This window comes from Blennius ocellaris (genome assembly GCF_963422515.1).
Source record: "Blennius ocellaris genome assembly, chromosome: 2".
NCBI lineage: Eukaryota > Metazoa > Chordata > Actinopteri > Blenniiformes > Blenniidae > Blennius > Blennius ocellaris.
In genome coordinates, this window is record NC_137651.1 from 7,787,678 (window position 1) to 7,811,343 (window position 23,666).

Sequence of the window (23,666 nt, forward strand, 5' to 3'; positions counted from 1 at the left end):
AATTTCAGAAGTAACACTCACATTTTGCTTTAAAGTTAAGTCTGATCAAGAAATACAGAAAATAGTTAATAAAGAAAATATATAATGTTACTGAAAGGCCTCAGAAAGAAAATAATTTTCATCAAAACAAAAAAACAAACTTGCACTCCAGATGCAGTCATTTCAATGTTGAATAAAAAGATTAAGAAATACTCTTTTATGGATGTTTTGGGAAATGAAGTCAACTGTCTTTAAAATGAAATATTCCTTTCTTGGAAGTGTGTACACTCTCTGAGGGTATTAACCTCTCATGACACGTGTCATCAACCGTTCCTGGGGAATTCCTCTCACATCTAAACCCAGACCAACACATGTATGAGCTGAAGAATCCCTTAAACTTTGAAATGTTTTGATTGTGATGTCGCAAAGTTTGCTTAATCAAGTGTTCTCAAATGATAAATGCAAATGAGGTAATAATGAGGGAGGAGATTGAAGATACATGTTCTCCCTGTGCTTCCTGCCACAGTTCAGAGACGTGTGGGTTCAGTGTGTTGATGCTCTGCATTGGTTGGAAGAGCGATAATGCTATAATAATAATAATAATAGCAATAAAGATAAGGATTATTTCAGGACCAAAACAATGACCATTTTTTGAGTGTTGTAACAGTATAACCAATGTATACATACATACAGTGGATTGTCAAAGTATCCCAACCCCTCCGTCAATACTTTACCTGCAATCACAGCCACATGTCTTTTGGAGTCTCGAGACTGATTTCATTTTTAAAAAAATTGGCCATTCTTCTTTGCAAAACAGCTTAAACTCGTTGGATGAAGGTCTGGACTTTGACATGTCCGTTCTCACACATGAATATACTTTGATGTGAACTTTCCATTGCACCCCTGGCTGCATGTTTAGTGTTGGAAGGTGAACCTCCGCGCAATGCTCAAGTCTTCTGCAGCCAGGTTTCCTCCCCAATAGTCCTTAGTATTTGGCTCCATCCATCTTACCATCGTCTCCAGCTTATTGGTTGGTCGGTGTGCTTGGCAAAGTGTGGCTTCACTTGAATCGGGATCAAATCTGTTCAATGCGGAGAACATCGTGAGGAAATGCCATTTCCCTGGTTGATGCCATTGTATTGAGCTCCTGTGTATGTTCCATGGTTTCATCCAGCATGTGGATGCTTTAGTAAAAACAGTGCTGAGTGTGCATCTCGTCTCACATTAAACAACACTGAGTCAGCAGGAGGATGACCAAGGTGCACCAGGATAGCAATCAGTTCTCTGACAAAAGCGCAGCGCTAATGACCACAGACGATACTGGATGCTAATGACTAGCTCCCTCTTTGTATTCTTCACCAACTTTTGGCCAAACACCTACCCCCTCCCTCTCCCCCTCTCTCTTTCTCTTTCACTCTATCTCGCCCACTTCTCACTCAACCATTCCCTCCTCTGTGCACAGATTACTCTGATTCTGTGAGGCCTGCTCTGCAGAGTCACTTGCTGTTTGGAGACGTCTGGGCCGGGCAGCCTCGAAAATGAAGAGGGAGAGAAAGTTAGTTCAGTGGATCTGGTGGATTGTCATCGTGGCAGCGTTGTTCTTTCTGGGTTTCATCGTAGGTAAGGAATGGGAACGCGAGAGAAACCTGAACTGGAAGTTAATGCTTGCTCCGTTGTTTGTTTAGAAAGTCCCCCGGGACCCTTGGGGAAGTCTGTTGAAGACAAAGGAATAGTTGACCACATGATATATATATCCACTGCACTAAGAGCAAGACTGTATGTTTCCCCAGAAACTGATAGAGAAAATGTTTCATGAGCGCATGATACATTTTCTGATTTGTTATGTCGCACTTGAGATTTGGGACCAGTCTTGTCCTCCAGTGTTTAATTTTACATGGTAAATGAATTAGACCTCAGGCACCACTGACCTTTTTATCTGAACTTGCAGCAGTTTGTCACTTCTTCCACACACATTTCTGTATCTGTGCCTCCAACTTCAGAGTAGGCAGCCCCTTTACTGTTTACAACAGCATGTTTCTTACAAGAAATGGTCACATGACGTGTGTATGTTTTCTTCAATTGTGTGAAAAAGACAGTTATTGGTCAAGACCTTGCCATGAAAGTAAAGACAGCTCCTGGTGGGTGAGCACATTCATTGTGGTGTTGTGGGTTCTACTCCTGGCTGGGTCTTTCTGCAAGGCATTGTTGCAAATTCTCCCGGGGTCTTCTTCAGGTTTCCTCCTGCAGTAACAAAATGTGTATTTGAGGTGTTTCTATAGCTGCGAATGTGAGTGTGAATGATTGTCTGTCTCCGCATGGAATCATCATTGTGTCTGCACCGCAGGTGAGATGGAACTGTAGAGAATATGTATAGTGAAAAGATAGATTAAAAAGAGCATTGGAAATTTGCAGTTAAAAAGACCTATTGATTCAGATTTTACTTGTGATGACCATGTGGTGCCCATTGTAAAATTATTGTAAAATTACACACATATAAAAGACTCATACAAGTATCCAAAACATTATTTTACATATGACTACTGTTGTTTCACACAAGTGTTTTCTTGGAGTGAATTTTGACGGCCACGAGGATAAATGATTAAGAAATACTTTTAAAGAAATATCTATTTTCAAGTGTTGGGAAATTGTTTTACCTGGATAAACATGAAAGAACATTTTCATTCTGCAACCAACAAATGTTTGTGAGGAGTAGTCCTGCGCCGTACGCGAGGTGCAGTTTGTCACTGCTCTGATATATTTCACAGGTTTGTGCTCACAGCAGGTTGACACTTTCCTTCCATAAATACAACGACTCATAAAATGTAATATAGCTGTTAAAAGAATAGAGAACTGGGCAAAATTCTCTTGTAGACTAAAGTCCATATTTAAGATGTTTCTGGATGCTGTGTTTGATTGGCATCATGCAGTTGTTTTGTGTTTGTTTTGATTTTGTTTTTTTAAAAAGTGAGCCATAACTGGTAAAAATCCAACCACTAATGCAACAAAAAGGGGGAGAAAAAGTAACTGTGTGTTTGTTGCAGGCTGGTTCGCAAAGTGCACTCAAGGAAAAAGTGAGAACCACAAAGCTTCCAGTCGGTACTTGAAGGAGTTTCTGGATGAAATGCAGGCGGACCACATCAGAGAGCATCTCAGGTAACTAGTCCACATTAAGACGGTAACTCTAAAGTCTTTTAAAACAATAAGATGACTTTGCCAGATCAGCTCTTGTTCTTTTGAAGTGGCTTTTTATGTGGTCACTGTTTGCCGTGAAAACTGGAAACACTCTCGAGGCTTATGGTTGCGTCCGTGGGAAATTGGGTCTACATTGCTTATTGCATTTCTCCTGCTATTCTAGACTTCCAAACTGTGTTCCACACCAATATTGACCAGATTGTGATTCTTCTACTTGCGTCACATCCTCTCCACAGGAAATTCACACGCCTCCCCCACCTGGCCGGCACAGAACAGAACCTGAAATACGCAGAGCAGGTCCGCACAGAGTGGCTGCAGTTTGGACTGGACTCAGTGGAAATGGTGCCCTACGACGTGCTGTTGTCCTATCCTAACAAATCACAGCCAAATTACATCTCCATAGTTGACAATCTTGGCAATGAGGTACAGCACACACCACAAGAAGGACAGGCATTCAACGCTTCTACAAATAAATATGTTGACATGATTGGGAAAAAAACTAAATAAATAAAGGAATGAGTGAGTATCATCCATTCATTCGAGCACAGTGAAGGGAGTCACAGGCTGCGGCAGAACGGATTACGCTACAGCCACCACTTATTGGAGATAAAGAATAATTTGTTGTGTGGTTCTGTTTTATCTACTGGTGTCAGCAAGTTTTCCAAACTGGCCTCAGCTCATCTTGCAAAACAAGTTTAGTAACTCATGATGCTGGATTGAGTCACTCAAAGAGGCAGACGAGCTCTAAAGTCTTCTTGATAACCAGATGTAGCTACTGTTTACTGTTTGCCCAATTTACACCATGGAGAAAGAAGAACCATAGAGGAATAAACGAAAGGGACTTTGAAGTATCTCAACACCCCAGCTCAAACTGACAACTAAGATATCAGCTTCTATGTCTTGTCCTCTTAATGCAAACCCAGTTTGAGGGCATTTTCTGCCTGAAGACTGACAAACACTGACTAATGCTCATTTTGCAGTTTGGAGTGCTGTGATGATAGTACATTCTCAGCAACATTAATTAATGTTCAATCTCATAACTACTGCTCCAAACATTTAAAAAAAATTTTTAGAATTCAAGTGTAGATCCCAAAGATATATTGAAAAAAATAAAGACATTTTCATTTGTTCTTGCAGTGTAAACAGATGGCGTGTGCACCTGAATATACAAGTGACGGACACTGCAGTTCAAGATTACAGTGCATACAAAGTACTGACATTACAAGGCCATGTGGGGACAAGACACCTCATCCATCCAGCAGACAGTTCTGAAGATGGAGCGGCCAGCTGGCTGAATGAATGAAGTCCATTATTTGTCCTCATGGGTGGCACTAAAAAAAAAAAAAGCAGCCTGAGGGCATTGAAAAAAATTCCAAGGAAAGGATGTGGTCCTATTGGACCAGCTATTCCCTGAGCTTGTTGGCCCACATGCTTTTCTCACAGGGAGCATAAGTTCCTCTGCTGGATTTCAATTAACTCAGAGCAGCTCTGGTTTATCATAGAAAGATCCACAAATAACGTTTGAAGAAAAGAAAAAAAAAAGTTTAAATATGTTCAGTAATAGAAACGTTTCTGACTGTCATCAAATGACTTTAATGTCTTTAATAAGTGCATCTGCTGTTGACTTCACATTAGGATCCTTTCAGTGTTGACATCACATTTCCTAGATATTTTCATGTCTAAACAACCTCAACCTCTTCACCATGAGCAGAGCTAAAACTGTCAAACCAAGAAGGAAAAAGTCTGCATTGTAAAAATAAAAGATCAATTTCTTTTAACACATTCTAACACAGTCCACACCATGGCCACTGACCCAAGGACCTCCAGACCACCATTCATTGTGTTGAATGAAAAATGCATGTTTTTTTACATTTTAATATTATGCAGTCCACTTCACGGAAGTGTCTATCTATCGATTAGTTAATAACAACAACACACTTGATGAAAACATAATGTGAAGCACATCGCAACGGGCTGAAATCTGGTGAATAGAAACATACTGAGAACTTTTCACATCTTTACAAGGGATTTATTTTATTGCTGTTTACTCAAAATTGAACAGTTTTTTGTATATTTTATAGCATTAAACAATAATGATCATAAGATGGTGGTTTGCCAACTATTGCATAGGAGTGTTATATTCATTGAAGTTTAAGTGTGAACTCTGCATCATGAGATGACTCTATAAACATTAAAAGCAACTGGATTATGTTATTGGAAAAGATGAACTGGGTTTACAAGTAAAATTAAGTTATTTGTCCAGTTCCATGTCGTATCCTCAGTGGGTTTGGATCTGTTCTGTCTTTGCAGTCAGCCACACTGACAACCAGGAGCAGCTCCTTGAAGAAACAAATAATTTCCTGATTAATAGTAGCTAAACATGGCTGTATGGAATCACTGTATAGCAGTATAGTGGTTATTACCATCACGTCTGAGCAAAAATAAAAATTCCAAATGTGCGTGAAGTGCATTTTTGTCTGTAAATTGACTTAAGTAATGAATGTGAGTGTAGTTTTACTTGTTCTTCTTGGGAGCCAATGATTCCACCAAAAGCAACAAGACAACACAAGCTTCTTTCAGTCTTCAGGGACTGCAGCCTCACTCAGCGTGAGACAAACCCAAACAAGACAAAACAAGACAAACCAGTGCAGTGTTAATTCACACAGCCATATGTCAACCTGCTGGATTAATACTCTTAAGGTTTTAGCAGGGAGTGCATCAATAAACAACAAATTGATCATAATCAATAAAACAAAAACACACAACTGAGTGAGGAAGATATACAGAAGAAATGAAAATGTGATATTGACACATGTATGTGATTCTTTACGTTCTAGGTTTTTAACACTTCCGTGACCGAGCCTGTTCCCGAGGGTTATGAGGATGTTCCAGACATTGTGCCACCGTACAACGCTTTCTCTGCCAGAGGACATCCGGAGGTTCCCACGCGCTCGTACACAGATACAATCACAACGATAAAGCACGCACCCTGACACATCTCCTTGGTGTGTCGTGTCCCACAGGGGGATTTGGTGTACGTGAACTATGGTCGGACAGAAGACTTCTCCCAGTTGAAGAGGGAGATGGGCATCGATGTGACCGGGAAGATTGTTATCGTGAGATATGGGAAAATCTTCAGAGGCAATAAGGTATGAGAAGTGCGCTCTATTCACAATGTAGTGTTTACATTTAAGCCCCAGTTAACACAAATGTCTTTTGTCGGCTTTGTTGCTGTCCCTAGACACGCCCTTCACCCCCGTGAAGATCTGCTCCGATGAAGATAATGATGATAATCGTCTCACACACCGTCCAAATCACTCACATTGTCTCTGTCCACCAGGTGAAGAATGCCGAGTCAGCAGGAGCAATCGGGATCATTATGTTCTCTGACCCAGCCGATTATTCTGCTAATGGAACCAAGGTAGGAGCTCAAACAGGCTTTCATTTTTCAAACCATTGCTGACCAACAACAGTACGAGATTCAACGATCTATTCGATCTCCTGTACACAAACCTAAGTAAAGAATTTAAAATGTATTTGTACACAGGCTTACCCGGATGGTTGGAACTTGCCCGGTGGAGGAGTGCAGAGAGGAAATGTTCTCAATCTGAATGGAGCCGGAGACCCACTGACACCAGGGTACCCCGCTAAAGGTTTGTCCTGTTCACGTGTCTGTAGTGTGGTAAATGAAGTGTGACTCAGTGTTTCTAACACCCTCCTGTCTCATCGCTCACAGAATACACCTACAGGCTCAGCATGGAGGATGGAGTAGGACTTCCGAAGATTCCTGTGCATCCGGTTGGCGCGGACGACGCTGTAAACCTGCTGAAGTACAACCGTTTATTTGTTTTTTTTAACTCTTGATTTATTGAAGACGTCCTAGTACAGCATCTACTTAAAATTATATTTCAGAGCAACATGTGTATTTTTAAGACGAGAACTATACTGTATTACTGTTTAATGGATATTTTATTGGAGCCGTTACATAAAATGTGTAATTATTGTAACAGGTGAATTATTTACACTTTAACAGGCACATGGGGGGCCGGAATCCACCCAGCACTTGGAAAGGGGGTCTGAGTGTCTCTTACAATATTGGTCCGGGCTATCTGGACAGCCTCTCTAAAAACCTGTAAGTGCTTATCTCCACACATCATTCTGCAGGTTGCCAAAGTGACCACTTGTGGACATTCAACACACAGTAATGTGAAGTCCCCCCTCTTCTCTCGATGGCTCTCCTCTGCCATTGCTTGTTTTAGTCTTTACATTGTCAGCCTGCTTTTGTTGCCCTTGTTCAGAGGATATGACCCAGTGGCAAGTAGCCAACTGAAGCACAAAGGAGGTCCTTGTGCCTCATGTGTGAATCGGTCACACAAACACATTCAAGGCATGTTGTGGACTCATATGTAACAATGATGCCAATCTTACTTTGCGCTTGAACTTTTCTGGAAAGGAACTCATGAATAATGCCTTTTGCCAGAATTTAATTGTGGTCAATCTTTATAAACAACCTGTAATACTTCAGTTTAAAAGCCTTGCCTCTTCTTCTCCAATTTTTTCATCTCCTACCTTTCCTTGAATACAGTGCTGCTCTTCTGTTTAAGTATTTGTACATGTTTGCATTTCTTTCCCTTCCCTGAGATGATCACTTATTTTCTAACATATATTTCAGGAAGGTGCGTATGAACATCTACACAAACAACCAAGTCACCAGGATCTATAACGTCATTGGAAGGATCAGTGGGGATCTGGAGCCAGGTAGAAGAAAAACAGCTGCTCACTATCAACACATATGTTCATTCAGAAGAATAAAATGTATCGAAACCAAGAATGATATGAAACCTTTACAAGCGAAATAAACATTCTTCTCCCAAATTCCCCACCAAAGAGAATTCCGGTAGAGCTTCAACATGATTTATTAAAAAAAAAAAAACAACCTAAAAACAAAACCAGACATCTCGTTAATGTTGCATCTATGAAATTTGAGATATTTTAGTGTCCTTCAGCCACTTGCACTGTTTCACTTGCTCCTTTGTCTATTTTTAATGATAACTGTTTTAGCTTCTTTAACCAACCTTTTTTTTTTCCTCGTACTTTTAGCTGTATTTTCTCCACACATGTAAGCCAGGATTGTTACCATCGGCCAAAAAAGAGTGTGTCTTTGTGTGAGAGCTGGGTTTAAAACAATATACAGTTGGCTGAGCAATAATGTAGAAAGAAGTTGTTGTTTGAACGACAGAGAGACTCTGGCTGAAAAGCTGCATCCCTGATTCCAGATGCCTGATATAGACAAACGTTGTGTTTTTGGGGTTTGAGTCATATCTTGGACCAAAAATCATTGCTATTTCAGCCTCTCCAAATCTCCTCGAAATGAAAAAAACAAAACAAAAAAACACTCATCTCTCTTTATTTCACAACATTATTCATTATGATTTGTTGATGGTTTTGTACAGACAGGTATGTGATTCTGGGAGGGCATCGTGATGCCTGGGTGTTTGGAGGCATTGATCCCATGTCGGGGGCTGCAGTGGTCCACGAGACGGTCAGGAGTGCAGGCAGGCTACTGAGTAAAGGCAAGATTTATTTATAGAGTACATAAAATACTGAATCTGTCATTATAAACAATATTATAAATCTGTTTGTCTGTTTTTACTGATTGTCATCAGTAAGGATGTCAATTGATTATACAACCCACCAAAAAAGGGATTTTACAGGTACTGTAACCACTGGAATAATGCTGGGTGATTCAATGAATTGTTCAATTATATGATCACAATAGCAGATATATGTGATTGAATTTTTAATAAGGGGGTGGTGTGGGGATATTTCTTCAATGTTAGTTTATTGTCTGATTTGACTGCTGTATCTGTGACTTGTGCTTGAAATTCTTTTTCACAACTCATTATAGACTCATCTGAACAAAAATTGAATCCATTGATGTAAAACTAAAGATTTCACATAAACGCCTTTAAGCCTTTTATGGTTTGTGATTTTGTGATTTTATTTTGATACACCTTTATAAATAAAGCATGTAAAAATATTACAATGTTTGATAAATTGAGGAGGTGCATAGGTTTTTAGTTTGGGTAAAGAAGTTAACTTTTCCATGCTATAAAGTGTGTGTGTGTGTGTGTGTGTGTGTGTGTGTGTGTGTGTGTGTGTGTGTGTGTGTGTGTGTGTGTGTGTAGGCTGGAGACCCAGGAGGACTATAATCTTTGCCAGCTGGGATGCAGAGGAGTTTGGACTTCTGGGGTCTACAGAGTGGGCAGAGGTACCACAACAAATACATAGCGTATACATACACACACACACACACACACACACACTCACACACACACACGCACGCACTAATTTCACCCTCGATGATCTTCCTCGACAGGACAATGCCAAACTGCTGCAGGAGAGAGCTGTGGCCTACATTAATGCAGACTCTGCCATTGAAGGTGAGCATGTTTTTGAATTTGTTGTCTTTTATATTGGCTTTGTTTACACCAGGGTCATGGGATTTTCAAAATGAAAAGAAAAATGAAAAATAAATAAATAAAGTCTGTTTTTCACTTTCAGGGATGTATACTTTGAGAGTGGACTGCACTCCGTCTCTGCACACGCTGGTGTATGACCTCACGAAGCAGGTGAAATGGAGCTATGCACGCAGCATGACTCATACATTGATTAGACAAAAAAACGGTATTTAATGCATTCTCTTTACTTGTACTTCTTTCCACTTTCACCATGAATGTTTTCACATAGATAGCCAGCCCAGAAGAGGGGGAAGAGGGAGTTTCTCTTTATGATAGTTGGCATAAAAGGGACAACTGGACAAACGACCGCGACGCCCCCAGGTGCAAGGCCACACAGGCCCTAACTAACCAGAAGCATTACAAAACGTGCATTAAAGACGAGCAAATTAACGTACAAACAAAACTATAAGCCTGTCGTGTGCCTCAGTTCTTCTATCTTGTCTTTGTGGAGTCGTTAGTTGTTTTTAATTGTTGAATTGTTTTTTGAATTGTTGTATATGATGATTTTTTTTTTTTTTAAGAGCAAATCAATTAAACAGTAAATAAGTTATTTTAAACATCTCTAAATGGATCTTTCTTCCTTGTTTGGTTGACTGCAGGATCAGCAAACTTGGCTCAGGCAGTGATTTCGAGGCCTATTTCATCCGTTTAGGAATAGCTGCAGGCAGAGCCAGGTACACCAAGAATAAGGTGAGACAAGACTTGTGTGTGTGTCTACCTCAATGTGATTAATATTAAATAGTTTCTCTGTGTAATTTCATTGTAATATAATTCAGTGCATACTTGTACAATAACAATGTTCATGTCCATTGTTTCTCGCCCTTATTTGTCTGTATCACAGCTTTTGTGCCCCATGTTTTAATACGTCATCTTGCAGTGTCATATACGTCAATGGAATTGAAAAATCACTTTATATATTTGCAGTTTGATTTAGTGTAATCATAAAAAAGTGACAAACTCTAAATTTGTGTTTCCATTCAGAAATTGGAGCGGTACAGCAGCTACCCAGTGTATCACAGTGTGTACGAAACGTTCGAGATCGTGGAGAAGTTCTACGACCCTTCCTTCAGGAGGCTTCGTGCGGTGGCCCAGGTGAGAGGGGGGCTCATCTTCCTATTGGCCGACTCCCAGTTGCTCCCTCTTGACGCCAACCAGTATGCAAATTCACTGAGGAAATACACGCAGAGCATCTCGCAGCTGGCACAGAGCAACCCAGACGAGCTGGAGACGTACGGCGTGTCGTTCGGTGAGTTGACAGTGGCCCATCAGGGAGCATCAGAAACCATCCAGTGTGCACATTACACATTACTCAATTCTATTTGTTTTACTTCAACAGACTCCCTGTTTTCTGCGGTGCAGAACTTCACAAATGCGGCCAGAGATTTTCACGATCGCCTTCAGTCACTTAACAGAGCAAAGTAAGCGATTTGAAGGCAGCACAAGGTTCAAACAAACGCTGAAAAGAGTCTTGTGTGAATTAATGTATTTCCGTGCGTGCATCAGCCCTCTGCAGGTTCGTGTCATGAACGATCAGCTCATGTATTTAGAGAGAGCCTTCATAGATCATCTGGGCCTACCTGGCAGGCCCTTCTACAGGTCAGTAGCACATTTTCACACTAAGTACTGGTTATTTGGTCAAATGGTCAGAATTCTCAACACTAAATCATACACATTGGTGCATATCGTTTTCACAGTTGATCAAGTATAAATCAGGTATTATATATGCCTTGAAAGGATAGAAATTCAAATCTGAATAAATGCAAAATATATTAACAAATAATAGACCGTGGTTATCAGATATAAACTTTATAATAAAACCTCAATTACTTCGTTGAGCGGCAAAAACAATTGAAGAGACCTTTTTATTTGGACAGAGCTTGTTTTAACAATCGCGGACAAATATTTAATCTGAAAAAGCTCCAGTAAATTCCTTTCCATAACAGTCCCCGTTGTTGTCGTCTCTCCTCTGTTGCAGGCATGTGATTTTTGCTCCCAGCAGCCATAATAAATATGCTGGAGAGTCTTTCCCTGGGATCTATGATGCATTGTTTAACATTGAGAACTCGGCCGACCCACAGAAGGCCTGGGAAGAAGTGAAGCGGCAAATCAGCATAGCAGCGTTCACGGTCCACGCTGCCGCCATGACCCTGAAACCACCTGCGTGATCCTCAGTACGAAAACACCGTTAACGGGACAGATCAAGGCTGCCTGCAGCGTACGTACCCCGATCAATGTAAATATAGTTGGGTTTTTTTATGTTTCATGTGTTGTTATATTGGACTTTGTAATAAATGGTACAAAACCCACAAATAAATCAAATCACTGTTACACATGTGAGCAGAAATGAAGACCTAAACCCCATTGAAAGATTGTGGGCTCTTCTTAAACAAGACATCGACAGTGAAGCAAATGGTACACCTCCCAAGAAACCGACATGGAGGGAAGAGTTTTGGGTCTTATTGGAAAGATTCTGAATCATCAGTTTCACATTTATTTCGTTTTTCATGGTGGAAAAAAAAAACAGTCTAAAAAGATCCTCAATGGGAAATCAGTGCCTAAAATAAGTGTGGTCTTACACTTTTTGTTTAAACTATCCTCAGTGTTGAGTTTTAGGTTGCTGGGTTTTTTTAGAATACAAAGGCAGGTGGCAACCTCACATTACATAAAACTAATTAACAACACGCAGTGGGGTCAAAACAATCACAAAGGGGCAAATGATGTGTTAAATCAATACATTTCCTGTAACATAATGAATCACACTCACCCCATCACTGCTTGCACACATCAGTATACACCCAAACCGATGCTTATAGCAACTGCATACAATTCAGCAAGTAAAAGCCGATGAATCTAAATGGAAAAAAGGGTAACTTAATACAGTTAATTATTTATTCCATTGTAGTAACTGAATTTAGAACTGCAGAGGCCTGCAGTCAATTCCAGCTGAATACGGATTAAGGCAGGCTGAACACATGCACACACACAAACACACATACACTGTGAAAGGAAAGCTACACACCCAGGGAAAACCCACCAAGTCCAAAGAGTTGTAATGGACGAAGAGCTAAAATGTAGTATTGTCCATTGTACTGAAATAAATGGAGCACAGACCCTTTAATAAGTTGCAGTGATGGTTCTTGGAGCAACAACTGTCTCTTTTGAATCCCTAAAGAGGAAGATGAACAAAAAGAAAGAAAAGTAAAAAAAACGTTTTTGTTTCTCCATCACAAAGGGATATTTCTTTTTTTCCCTGGAGATGATAAGAGTCTGACTTCCATTCATAGATCTTTCTGAGTCATCTCTCTCAGACACTCCTTCAGATTCTCCAGCCTGTCTTGTGGAGCAGTCTGGAGAGTCTTCCTCAGCAGCTGCTCTGCCTCGTCTAGTCCGTTCACCTTCGGGATACTGTGGGGGAAAAGGAATCCGCAGAGGTGGCGATTGTGGCAGTCCGGGTGGAGCAATCCGCACAGGAAGCGCAGGAAGATGTCGTACTGGCCCAGACGGGAGTTAAGGGTTTGCGTTAAAGCAGACTGGAGTAGACCTGCTGCTGATTTGGTTTGGCTTTTGAACAGGAACGCCGGCCCGATTCCTGAGTCCAGAACATACTTGGACTCTGTGCGAAACACGGTGAAGACATACAGAGCAGCCAGGAATTCCTGCAGCAGAGGAGACAGATATTTTGTGTGTGTGCTTTTTTTTTGGGGGGGGGGGGGATTGTATATCTGATCATCTGAAGCAAAAATCAATGTTCAAAGGTTGAGCAGAAAGAAAGACAGAACGTTGATATTCTATCCAGACTGTTCTGTCATCTTATATGTTGCTGGATCATTAACAAAACATATGAGTTGGTAAACTCTGTAAAATAAGAAGCATTAATTTAACTTCTTTACTTGAATGACAATCATAAAAAGTTTAAGTTTTTAAATGCACTCAAATACAAAAGCACAAATCTAAAATTAATGAGTATCCTTTCAAATATCAAATTGCTTTTTATGAGGCATCGATGGATGTATTATAAGGATACAGCAGCTTAATCATCAGTAATGCCAGAGATCACGATTCAACTCTTATAGTCAGGAACTAAATCATCTGCCTTCCGGTTATAATATAAGGTAAGGCCAGACAAGACTTTTTATAAAACCCCTTGAATCATGTCAAACTTTCATTCTGGAAAACCTATTGTCTTTGAAATGGACACTGAAAGTCTCGACTCAGTTTGAATGAAAATCAGGATAGAACTTTGACCTTCAGCTAAAATACAATAATAAAATAAAAAGGTTGTTTCTTCCAACCATAACATTGCGACTCAGTTTTGTTACTGTCGCAGTGTAAAAAAAACCCCCACTAAAACGGGAGAATGACAATAAAGACGATGACAAATGGAAGGCGTTTTACCTGAAATGCGACGTTAAGAAAGCAGAACTGCCTCCTTCCATCCGGCGCTGCGGCGGGCAGCTCGGTACACATCCCAGACAGCACGGTCACCTCGCTGGGAATCAACCCGTGCTGCTTCACATCGTCTTCAGAGAACACAGTCGTGTTACTCTCCAGCATCTTTAAAGCCATCTTCCCCATCTGCAGGAGCAGATTCTTGTCTTCAGCCGACCAGTCCTGAGAGGAAACACAGTAGCGAATATAAACAGTGGACGGACGTCAATCATTTGTCTTTACTGGACAAGTACTTTATGTGGAGCCGTCTTCTTTTAAACCAACTAGTGCAAAGTGGGGGAGAAACCCAAACGCATCCAGATTGTCTGACAATAATAAGCTATGAAATATTAACTTGGCTGAGCCCGAGCAGTTGACATTTAAGGGTTAAGAGGTTGAGATTGTTTGGACATGTGGACAAAGGGTGCAAGAGATGCAGCTGCAAGGCAGAAAGAGGGAAAACTTCAGAGAAGATTTAGTGAACATCCTAAGACATGTCAAGTTGGCATAATGATGTTATTCTACTTGATTGCATCCTGACTGATTTAATTTTACTTATAATCTGCTTTAAAATAAAGTACTTTTGAGAGCATTGAAATGTGCCTATAAATATCACACTTTATCATTAAGGTTTAATTTAGTGTGCTCTTATATTTTGTATCGAATAAGATATTAGAAATGGAGTTAATTCCACATAAAGGAAGCAAGAACCCCCCCAAAAAATAGACAGATTACTATTGCGAATCATTTAATGACACTAAAAGAACCGCTGCTTTAAAATCCCAGCTCACAACTCATTTTTACATACCAACTTGTTCTGGAACTGTCCATAGTAGAACTGCAGCCTCCGGTTCATCTGGACCATCATGAGGTTGATATGAAAAGGTGTTAGTCTGGGACGACGTTCCCCAAAGTCCCGGTACTGGAAGGCTCGCTTGAACACGGTGAACACCACCCAGCAGACGAAGGGGTGCCGAGCAAGTGTGACCAAGGCCGGCAGGCGCTTAAAGTACGTCACGATCTGCTGATTAAGCTCCGGGCATTCGATCCGTTTAGAGAGGAAAGCCTCTTTCATCTCGTCACTGGAAACAAATCAACAACAACAACAAAAAAACTGTTATTTTACCACAAACACAAAAAAAGTGATGAAGGTGCAAATACCTCATTATACTGTCGATCATGTCGCATACCTAAATCCCTGGATTTCTGTGAAAGCGTCGATTAAGTTGGACGGTATTTGAGAGACCGCCGCCCGTCTGCCCAGGATCCAGACTTGGGCGCCACAAAGCACATTGCCTCGAATGATGTTCACAATCAGGTGATCGGGATGTGCTTTGGTCTGATTGCCTTTAATCACGGGAGCATTCTGGTGAGAGAATCCAAAAAAAGAAGAAGAAACAATGGGATTCCCATAAACAGTATTTTGATCATCATTATTGTTCTTTTGACATTTGGAAATATTCTATAAAAGTTAACGTGTCAAGTCTTGATAGGGGTTATTAGGGAAGTGACTAGTTCTGGAGTTTTTTTTGTTATTTTTTTAAATCACAGACGTGACTCAGGTGTGAGTGACCACCGGGGAAATACCTCAAAGTCCAGAGGAGCACGGTAACAATCGAACGAGTCCATTATGATGAGAAACTTGCAGCCCTCCTCCTCCAGGTAAGTCATGTCTTTACATTCAGGGTACAAATATTGGATCAGGTCCATGATGGACACCTCCTCAGAATCAAGCATCTTTCTGCAACGAACACTCCACAACTTCCTGAAGGACAGTTTGATGACAAACTGCAGATCCTGAGAAACAATAAGGAGAAAAAGGAGACCGATAAAGGCAAAATGACCACATGTACAAATGCTGATGAAGATACTGTACATCTCAGTGTAGTTTATACCTCACATACATCTGACACTAAACGCCATTTAATTAACTCATGTGTCTTTTTCATTGAGCCCGAAACTTTGTACATCTATGATTCAGCCCTATGTACAATGTCTTTCTTCAAGTCTCACCCTGTTTGCTCGCTCTTGTGCCCAGTCCAGGGAGAACTTTGCCACGGACACTGACATGCCACTTCCTGGAAGCCCCGTGGTGACCACCGTCCTGACCGCCGTGCCGCCATCCTTCTGTAATCTGAAGAGATTGTTCACGCCAACCAACGTGTCAGCGCCGGGCAGGGGGAAAGATGACGGAGGAGGATCTCGCAGCTCATGGGAGGGATCAACTCCTCCACAACCACCTGTAGAAATCTCCGGTTCAACGTAGACGGTTTGTAGGTAGTTGTTGCATCCAGCTTTAACCACCCCCTCATGGATCAGCTCATGTTTTCTGATCAAATACTGCCTCAGAGAGTGACGATACAACACTGGTGAGAAAGAAAGACACAGGTGACGGTAAAGCGGTGGCATGAATCGCATCAACAATTTGCTAAAATACACACACATACGTATCTACATACTCTACATTACAGCAATAATCTTTTGCCATCACCATCTTTACTTTCTAGTTTCCCATCGTAATGGAAAAATTAAGAATATTGAAACCAGCACATGCTTGTTGGAGCCACAGTATTGGATGTAATACCTAACAGCCACCACTTGGGGGATTATATTACAAGCTGTGGCAGGTGATGGTATTTAAGGCCACGTTTACACATTCCTTGGTTTTTACAAAAACAGATATTTCCCCCCTCTAACCTTTAAGCAAAAAAAAAAAATCGCCATTTACTCGACAGGCATATACAGCTGGTTCAGAGCTGCTATGAGCATGCTAAACCTGAAGAGGGCGGTGTATCGAGAGCCATGAGAGCCAATCAGAATCCTTGAAAAAAACTATTTTCAGATAAACTCAGGGCAGAATTGGGCAACAAACACAGCAATGCCCTCGAATGAGCAATTGGGGGGTAAAAAGCAGCAACGTTTCAAAAAGGTTATTTAAAGTCTGTTGTTTTACCTGTTTCCACTAAAATAATATAGTATGTTGTTGCTAATATTTCACTGGCGCAATTGCGATTGAATTTAGCTGTATGTCACGCACTAACTAAAATGAGTAGGAGACCTCTGTGAGTAGAGAAATTTGAGTGTTCCAAACATTTCTTGAAATATAAAATACAAAAACACAAGAGTGGGTGGTCCAAAAATCGCTGAGGGCGATCAAGAAATCAATTTTTCAAAAACAGAAAAACAGGTTTTTGTTGTGTTTTTCGGAGCAAAAATACGTTTTGTTCTCATAATGCTCACTCACCTCTCTTGCAAAGATTTTGGAGCTCCTCTGCTTTCTTGTGGTTCTTGCACAATTGTAGACAACGTAGGGTTAGCATTAAAGCCTGATCCCGGCCTGCGTACAAGAATTGAAATACAAAATAAAGGTCACAGGCGAAGGGATTTCAGCTGCTACGTCACAGATAAACTCAGGGAAACGAACGCCAAATGTATCGGTGCTGAACCCTCAAAGTCAACTTGTATCAACGGCAGTTTCTTACCGACAACCTCGATGGCCTTGTCCACAAAGTTAAGAACATCTTCATCCATGACCTGCTCCGGTGTGATCTTTGGTTCCCAATGGTGAAATGTCATCTTAAAACTCTGAAATTCTTCCATGGTGAGTCCCGACAGAACACTCAGCATGCTCTTCAGACAGAGAACAAATAACAGAAACACAGAAATGGATTACAGATTAAAAAAAAAAAAAAAAGTCGGATGACAACATTTTGTTACGAAATTCTGAAGAAAGTTTGTCATCAAGCAAAATGTGACGCACGCTGCCATGTGACGTCACCGTCACACACCAACCTTAAATATGTGGGGCAGGTCATTTTCTGGGTGTAGTCTCCCTGGCTGGCCGTTCTCATCAGTGTGCACCGAATAATCCGGTTCGATAAACTCTGGCGGTTCCGGAGAATTAGTTATCAAGTCGTCGTCGTCATCTTCGCCCTCCTCCTTCTTATCACGTTCTGGCAATCCCCGCGGGTCGTGAGGCCTGAGGGGCAACAGGAAACACAAGTAAAGCGAGACAAATCAGAGCAATTCTATCAATTACGGTACTAGAATTAAAGCTTTAACTTAACATGCCATATATTGCATCTGTTAAACTTTTGTGAGTGTGTGCGTGTGTCACCTTGTCTCTAGAACTCGAGCTTCCGGGGGTTTGGTGTTCATCGTCGTCATGGTATATATTGTCTCTGGAGACTCGGAGCGAATCAACTTCAACCTGGTCGGTATGAAAGAAACGCATACATCCAGGAAGAGAAGTCAATTTCCACACTATCCATCCATATTTTGCACCATTTAATCCAAACAGATTGATTTTTTTTTTTTTTTTTTTACAACAAGATTAATATCAACCATTACACCACTTTATGACCGTTCAACGTAACCAAATCAAAACACAACTGCAGATATTTGTCACAATTAAGTAAAACTAACACTGAAACCTGTTTAAAGCCTTAAATTAAAAAGAAAATAAAAACATTCCCGAGGCAGAATGATCACATCTGATAGTTGATTTAACTATTGATGAAATTAAAATAATAAACATTTGATAATATCATCAGCCCAAATTCAAGAAAATTCTTTTTATTCCTTACATTATGTTAGATTGTGAAACTGCACCAAACCAAAATGGCTTTCCGTATCAATAGCAACAAGAGGTCTACGAATAGTTTTATCCAGAGTCTCCAATTCTTCCTGATCAGCGAAAGCCGACAATGATTTTGAGAACGTGAAATCCTTCAATAACATCTCAGCTCGTCTGAAAAGCCACCAATGTGTACAGTTTTCTTTGTACAATTTTTTTCAAATCTGCAGGTTTTGCCTGTGTGTGCATGCTCTTCTCAAGGTGAAGAGGTGGAAATGTATGACTCAAAGCTTAATTCAGATTGTTGTCCACTGGTTTTATAATTCGAGCTCGGGTGCACAATGACATGGACTATTATAAAGATCAGAGCAAAAATTGCATCATCAACAATGTGAACGTCAATGACAGTAGGAGCACAAGCATTGGACACATTATAATATTCAGTTATATGATATATAAAGACATGGACCTTGTCTCCTCTTTAGCTGGCGGATCAGGTGGCGCAGCAGCCGGTTCTTCACGTTCCTCCTTCATCTCCTCCTCTGACTCATCCATCTCTTCACTGTCGCTCTTCATCGAACCGTAACTGGAAGGAGGTCGTTTCCACTTGGCGTTGTCCTCCTCGTCGTCACTCCCACTGATCCTGAAGGAGATGGAAAAAGGTGTTACAGACCGGACAGTTGACGTAACTTAACTTTAGTTATCAGATTTCTCACAAAAAGAGCTACACACTGTAAAGACAGTAAAACAACGTCCCATCCACCCAATACACACACATAGGAAAGACTATATGACGACTACTAAAGTGCAAATAATACCAATGAAGAGGGCCTGACAACAAAAACTGTTCTTAGTGTATTTCTGAGACCTGGCAGACATACGATAGTGCTTCCAATAGATTTGTGTGGACAGAAACATTTCTTGATGCAGTTTTGTGTGCACTGTCAACAGACATATTTTTGTCTCCATGAGAATGGGGGTGTCTAAAAGAGATTTTATTTATTTTTTGTCAACTACTGATATTTCACCTGGAACAGCAAAACATGTCAGAACTTCGAAAGGAAACTGACACACCTTAAAACTCGGTAACTAGAGCTTTTCTTGAATCGATTAGATATAAGAACTGAACTTAGTCTTTGTGCAGTTTTATCAATTTAAGCTGGTTTACATTATTCATTGGTAAAGTTTTTTTTTTTCACATATAGCTGTTGATTAACTGATCTAAACTAATCGTGTTTCATTAATACCTTATCCCTCTGGGATCAAAATAGTCCGCCCTGGCAACCACAAAAAAGGGCTGCTTCTCTTTTAAGTGTCAACCTTTAAAAGTATGTGTGGGACATTACAATCTTTTAAAGACCTGCGGGGAGAGAAGAGTTTGGAAGCGCTCACCTTTCGACCTCATTGTCAGACTCCATGTTTTCAAACGCTCCAGTCACAATCCAGCAGCTGGAAGATTGTTGTTTATCCACCAAACCTCGACGCTCAGTAAACACAACAATGCAAAGGTCGCTGCGTGTCTCGCGTAAACATTTTTCAAACGTCGCTGCGCATTAGGTGCGCGGACGCAAATGTTCGCAGAAAAATACAACTGGAGAACGATTTAAAAAAAAAAAATTTGGGACGATAGAAAAGTGCGTCCAGCCCTCAGAACTCGACTACCGGTAGTCAGTCATAAATTGAGACTTTCGGTTTCGTCTCGCCTTCTTCCGCCAGTAAAGTTGTGCAGTACAAAGTGCAGGTTCCTCCCATTTCTTCACAATAAACACGCAGGCGCGACGCACTGAAACATCCACAAACATACTTTAACGGACAAAATCATATACGTATATTTCTAGTTTTAAATGTATAATAGATATTTTAGAAAACTTTGTTGTTTTTAATGTTTTGTTCGCATTTTAATGTGTTGCCAGAAATAAGGAAATGCCCCGCAGCTTATTGTGAAACATATACTTGACAGTCTTAACTTAGGCGATTCCCAGTAGGAAAGTAACGGGCTGTTTCTAGAACAGCCAACATGTGGCTGGTGGGCCATGTGATGTGAAAATATAAATTACTGCAGTTCTTAAATAGTTTCCCAGATACCCAGATTAATGTGCTCCCCAGCAGAGCTTAAATCAGTATTACAATTGGATTTATTGGTCGTTTGTTGACACAAACAAGAAAATATAGGTTTCACTCCACCACCCCATGCACAGGAATAAAAGAAAGAATTTTTTTAAAAAGAACATTTTATAATGAAAATATCATAAATTAAGAGTGGGTGCAAAAATGTGGCATATGTATCATGTGAGGATTGACAGTTTATTCCACAGTTGTTTGTTATAATAAATCAGTGAGTAAAGAAGAAATAAGTGTGCATATGCTGTCAAGACCCGTCAAGTCAAAATTAGACCAGAAAATACTAAAAACGCCTCTCTATTTTGAAACAAAATGAAAGTGGTGGAACCTGGACATATAAATTTGACAAACAGTTTTAAAGCCACGCCTACGTCAAACAGATTGTACTTCTTGTCTTGAGTTTAACAGCAGTTTTTCATCCATGAAGTTTCATTACCGCCATCTGCTGGTGGTCGCAGCTTGTACATACCAATCCCATCGCTCAAAGAAAGAAAGAAAGAAAGAAAGAAAGAAAGAAAGAAAGAAAGAAAGAAAGAAAGAAAGAAAGAAAGAAAGAAAGAAAGAAAGAAAGAAAGAAAGAAAGAAAGAAAGAAAGAAAGGTGTGAAGTTGATCATATTTTTTTATTTAGATGAACCAATCAGGTTTTACGTATCAACGCGTCTGCAAACAAGCGACACTGATTGGTTTAAAAGGCAGACGTTTCACAGACATTCAGAACGGAGTGACGTCATGACACTACGTTTTTATTTTTTTTCTGTCCACTTTTGTCTTTTTGATCTGTTTTTCGTTTTATATGTTGCAGGATGGTTAACATTCAAGCAGAAGCCTATGGAGTCCAGCCCATTGTAATATTAAGTTATACAGATAAAACTACTCGTTCGACTACAAATCCCACAATACACTTGTTCGTTTCCATATAAACAGTGTTGTTGGTCTGTTCTGGACGCCACCGGCAGTTTAATTCTTGTGCCTGCCTTATTGCTATCGCGCAAAGGTTTCAATCCTAGGTGGCCGTTTCATTTTCTTATTATTTGCCTGCCCTTTCCTGAAGCCAATTAACATAAACTACCTACACTTTGGGTAAGTGTGTGAAATTTGTGATATTTTTGGTCCCTGAAGTCTGAAAATACTGAAATTGCTGCACCGCAGTTTATTCAGAGTTGCAAAGAGTTTGCAAAAATGTACTTAAAATAACTTCTAAAGGATGATATTTTTAATCTAAAAATTGTGAGTAGTTAAAATGCATAGTTTCATCTATTAATATTTATGCTACATTTGCCTATGGTGGGCTGTTTTGTCTGTTAAAGTAATCATCCAAATGTCCCAGAGATGGATGACTCTGCTAGTGATGAGAGTATGCATGGCGCTCCAGTGGATTTATCCTTCAAAACCATCATCAGTTTGAAAGGTACTGCTCTCTGTGCTGCTCAGGGTACTATTAATAGGGATTCATAATGCAACACATGCTGTATTCTATCTGTGCACTCACTACAGTGTCATTTTTGCTAGTGACTACATATCACAATATGCCTGAAATACCTATTGTCTCAAGATTATCTGAGACTATTTTTGGAACTAAGCTCAGTATTTGATTGATGAAAAGAATTTCTGATAATGCATCATAAACACGATGAGCTAAAAGACCACGTAATGCATAAAAGACATTAGTGAAATGCCTAATGGATACTCTTAAAACAGTGCCATATATATAGCATTATACAAACTCAAACTACATTTCCAGGGCTATAATCCACCCAATACTGACTTTTATCCATTTGATTGTGGCTTCAGACACAAATGCACTGGAACCAAACAGCGGTCTGCGGCCATTAAAAAGAAACTCAGAGATGAAATATCTCAGCTGCTCGCTGCGTCTCAATAACAACGACATTACTGACCTTCGTGACTTGCCAACAACCATAAAGATCTTCCTGGCAGAACCATTGCACCTCGCCTGGCTGGATCTGTCCTTCAACAAAATCACACATATCGATGAAGTACGTTTCCTCTGGTTGGTTGTTTGTTTTTGTGCACAAACTATCAACACCATTCGTGCCTTACTTGAACCAACTTTGACTGTTGCTTTGCTAATACCGGAAAATCTGTCAAATGTGTGGCACATTGTATGTGTAATGTACGAATGTGTGTTTCAGGTTTTGTGCCAGCTGCAAGAACTTCGTTTGTTATATCTTCATGGCAACAACATTTGTATTCTGTCAGAGGTGGACATGCTGGGCACACTGCCAAATTTACACTCCATCACTTTACATGGAAATGTGATTGAAACCAACAAGAGTTACAGGTGGATACATCAACTTCACACATGCTTTTTGCCCTCTTTCTCTCACACGCATACCTAAACTACCATTCTGCCTCTGTGTGCCTAGGAATCATGTGATTTCAGTTTTGCCTCAGCTCAAGTCGATGGACTTCAGTACCGTGACACGAAATGAGCGAGCCCTGGCAAAGTTCTGGCATCAGAGCAACAAAAACAGAACGAACAAAGAGAGTCTCCCGTGACCTTGTCTCATCTCAAACATGGACGTTTTGTTAAAATGTCTTTAAAGTATTAAATTGAAAAAAGAAATCTTAAGCTTTTATTGGTACTACCATAAAATATTATAACCATGTTTCAGGTAGTATTACATATTGGCGTACAAACAAAACAGAGAAGGACAATGTCAAGAATGACGGTGAGGAAACGTCTTGTTTCTGGGTTTTCTGTGCAGAAGCTGCATTTTCCGTTTTCTCCAGGTCCTCTTGGTTGCCTCCCACAGTACAAACACATGCAAATCAGGTTAAAATTGTAAGTAGATAAGTGCATATGGTCATTTGTGCCTTTCCACGT

At 40.3% G+C, this 23,666-nt stretch overlaps 3 protein-coding genes across 3 annotated transcripts; 2 read left to right on the plus strand and 1 right to left on the minus strand.

Annotated features, from left to right (window-relative positions):
• Positions 1-1,517: 1,517 nt before the first annotated feature.
• Positions 1,518-11,857, plus strand: naalad2 (N-acetylated alpha-linked acidic dipeptidase 2; the record flags this gene model as incomplete). The annotated part of the gene is made up of 20 exons (XM_080506927.1): positions 1,518-1,599; positions 3,021-3,132; positions 3,408-3,594; positions 6,009-6,110; positions 6,195-6,320; positions 6,512-6,592; positions 6,719-6,824; positions 6,908-7,001; positions 7,205-7,303; positions 7,844-7,929; positions 8,625-8,744; positions 9,360-9,442; positions 9,551-9,614; positions 9,736-9,803; positions 9,922-10,013; positions 10,292-10,382; positions 10,674-10,938; positions 11,029-11,110; positions 11,196-11,288; positions 11,668-11,857. 20 exons carry the CDS (start codon positions 1,518-1,520, stop codon positions 11,855-11,857), a joined length of 2,223 nt encoding a protein of 740 aa, XP_080363053.1.
• Positions 11,858-11,877: 20 nt separating this feature from the next.
• nlrc3l (NLR family, CARD domain containing 3-like) lies at positions 11,878-20,348 on the minus strand. Its single transcript, XM_080506916.1, has 12 exons — positions 20,089-20,348; positions 19,166-19,339; positions 18,238-18,330; positions 17,913-18,099; positions 17,603-17,750; positions 17,365-17,457; positions 16,134-16,486; positions 15,708-15,917; positions 15,311-15,486; positions 14,929-15,202; positions 14,088-14,303; positions 11,878-13,348 (listed from the first exon to the last, which is right to left on the minus strand). Exons 1-12 carry the CDS (start codon positions 20,112-20,114, stop codon positions 12,971-12,973), a joined length of 2,328 nt encoding a protein of 775 aa, XP_080363042.1. The 5' UTR covers positions 20,115-20,348; the 3' UTR covers positions 11,878-12,970.
• Positions 20,349-22,174: 1,826 nt separating this feature from the next.
• On the plus strand, positions 22,175-23,338 carry lrrc51 (leucine rich repeat containing 51; the record flags this gene model as incomplete). The annotated part of the gene is made up of 4 exons (XM_080505765.1): positions 22,175-22,226; positions 22,610-22,815; positions 22,972-23,120; positions 23,206-23,338. 4 exons carry the CDS (start codon positions 22,175-22,177, stop codon positions 23,336-23,338), a joined length of 540 nt encoding a protein of 179 aa, XP_080361891.1.
• Between the last annotated feature and the right edge of the window lie 328 nt (positions 23,339-23,666).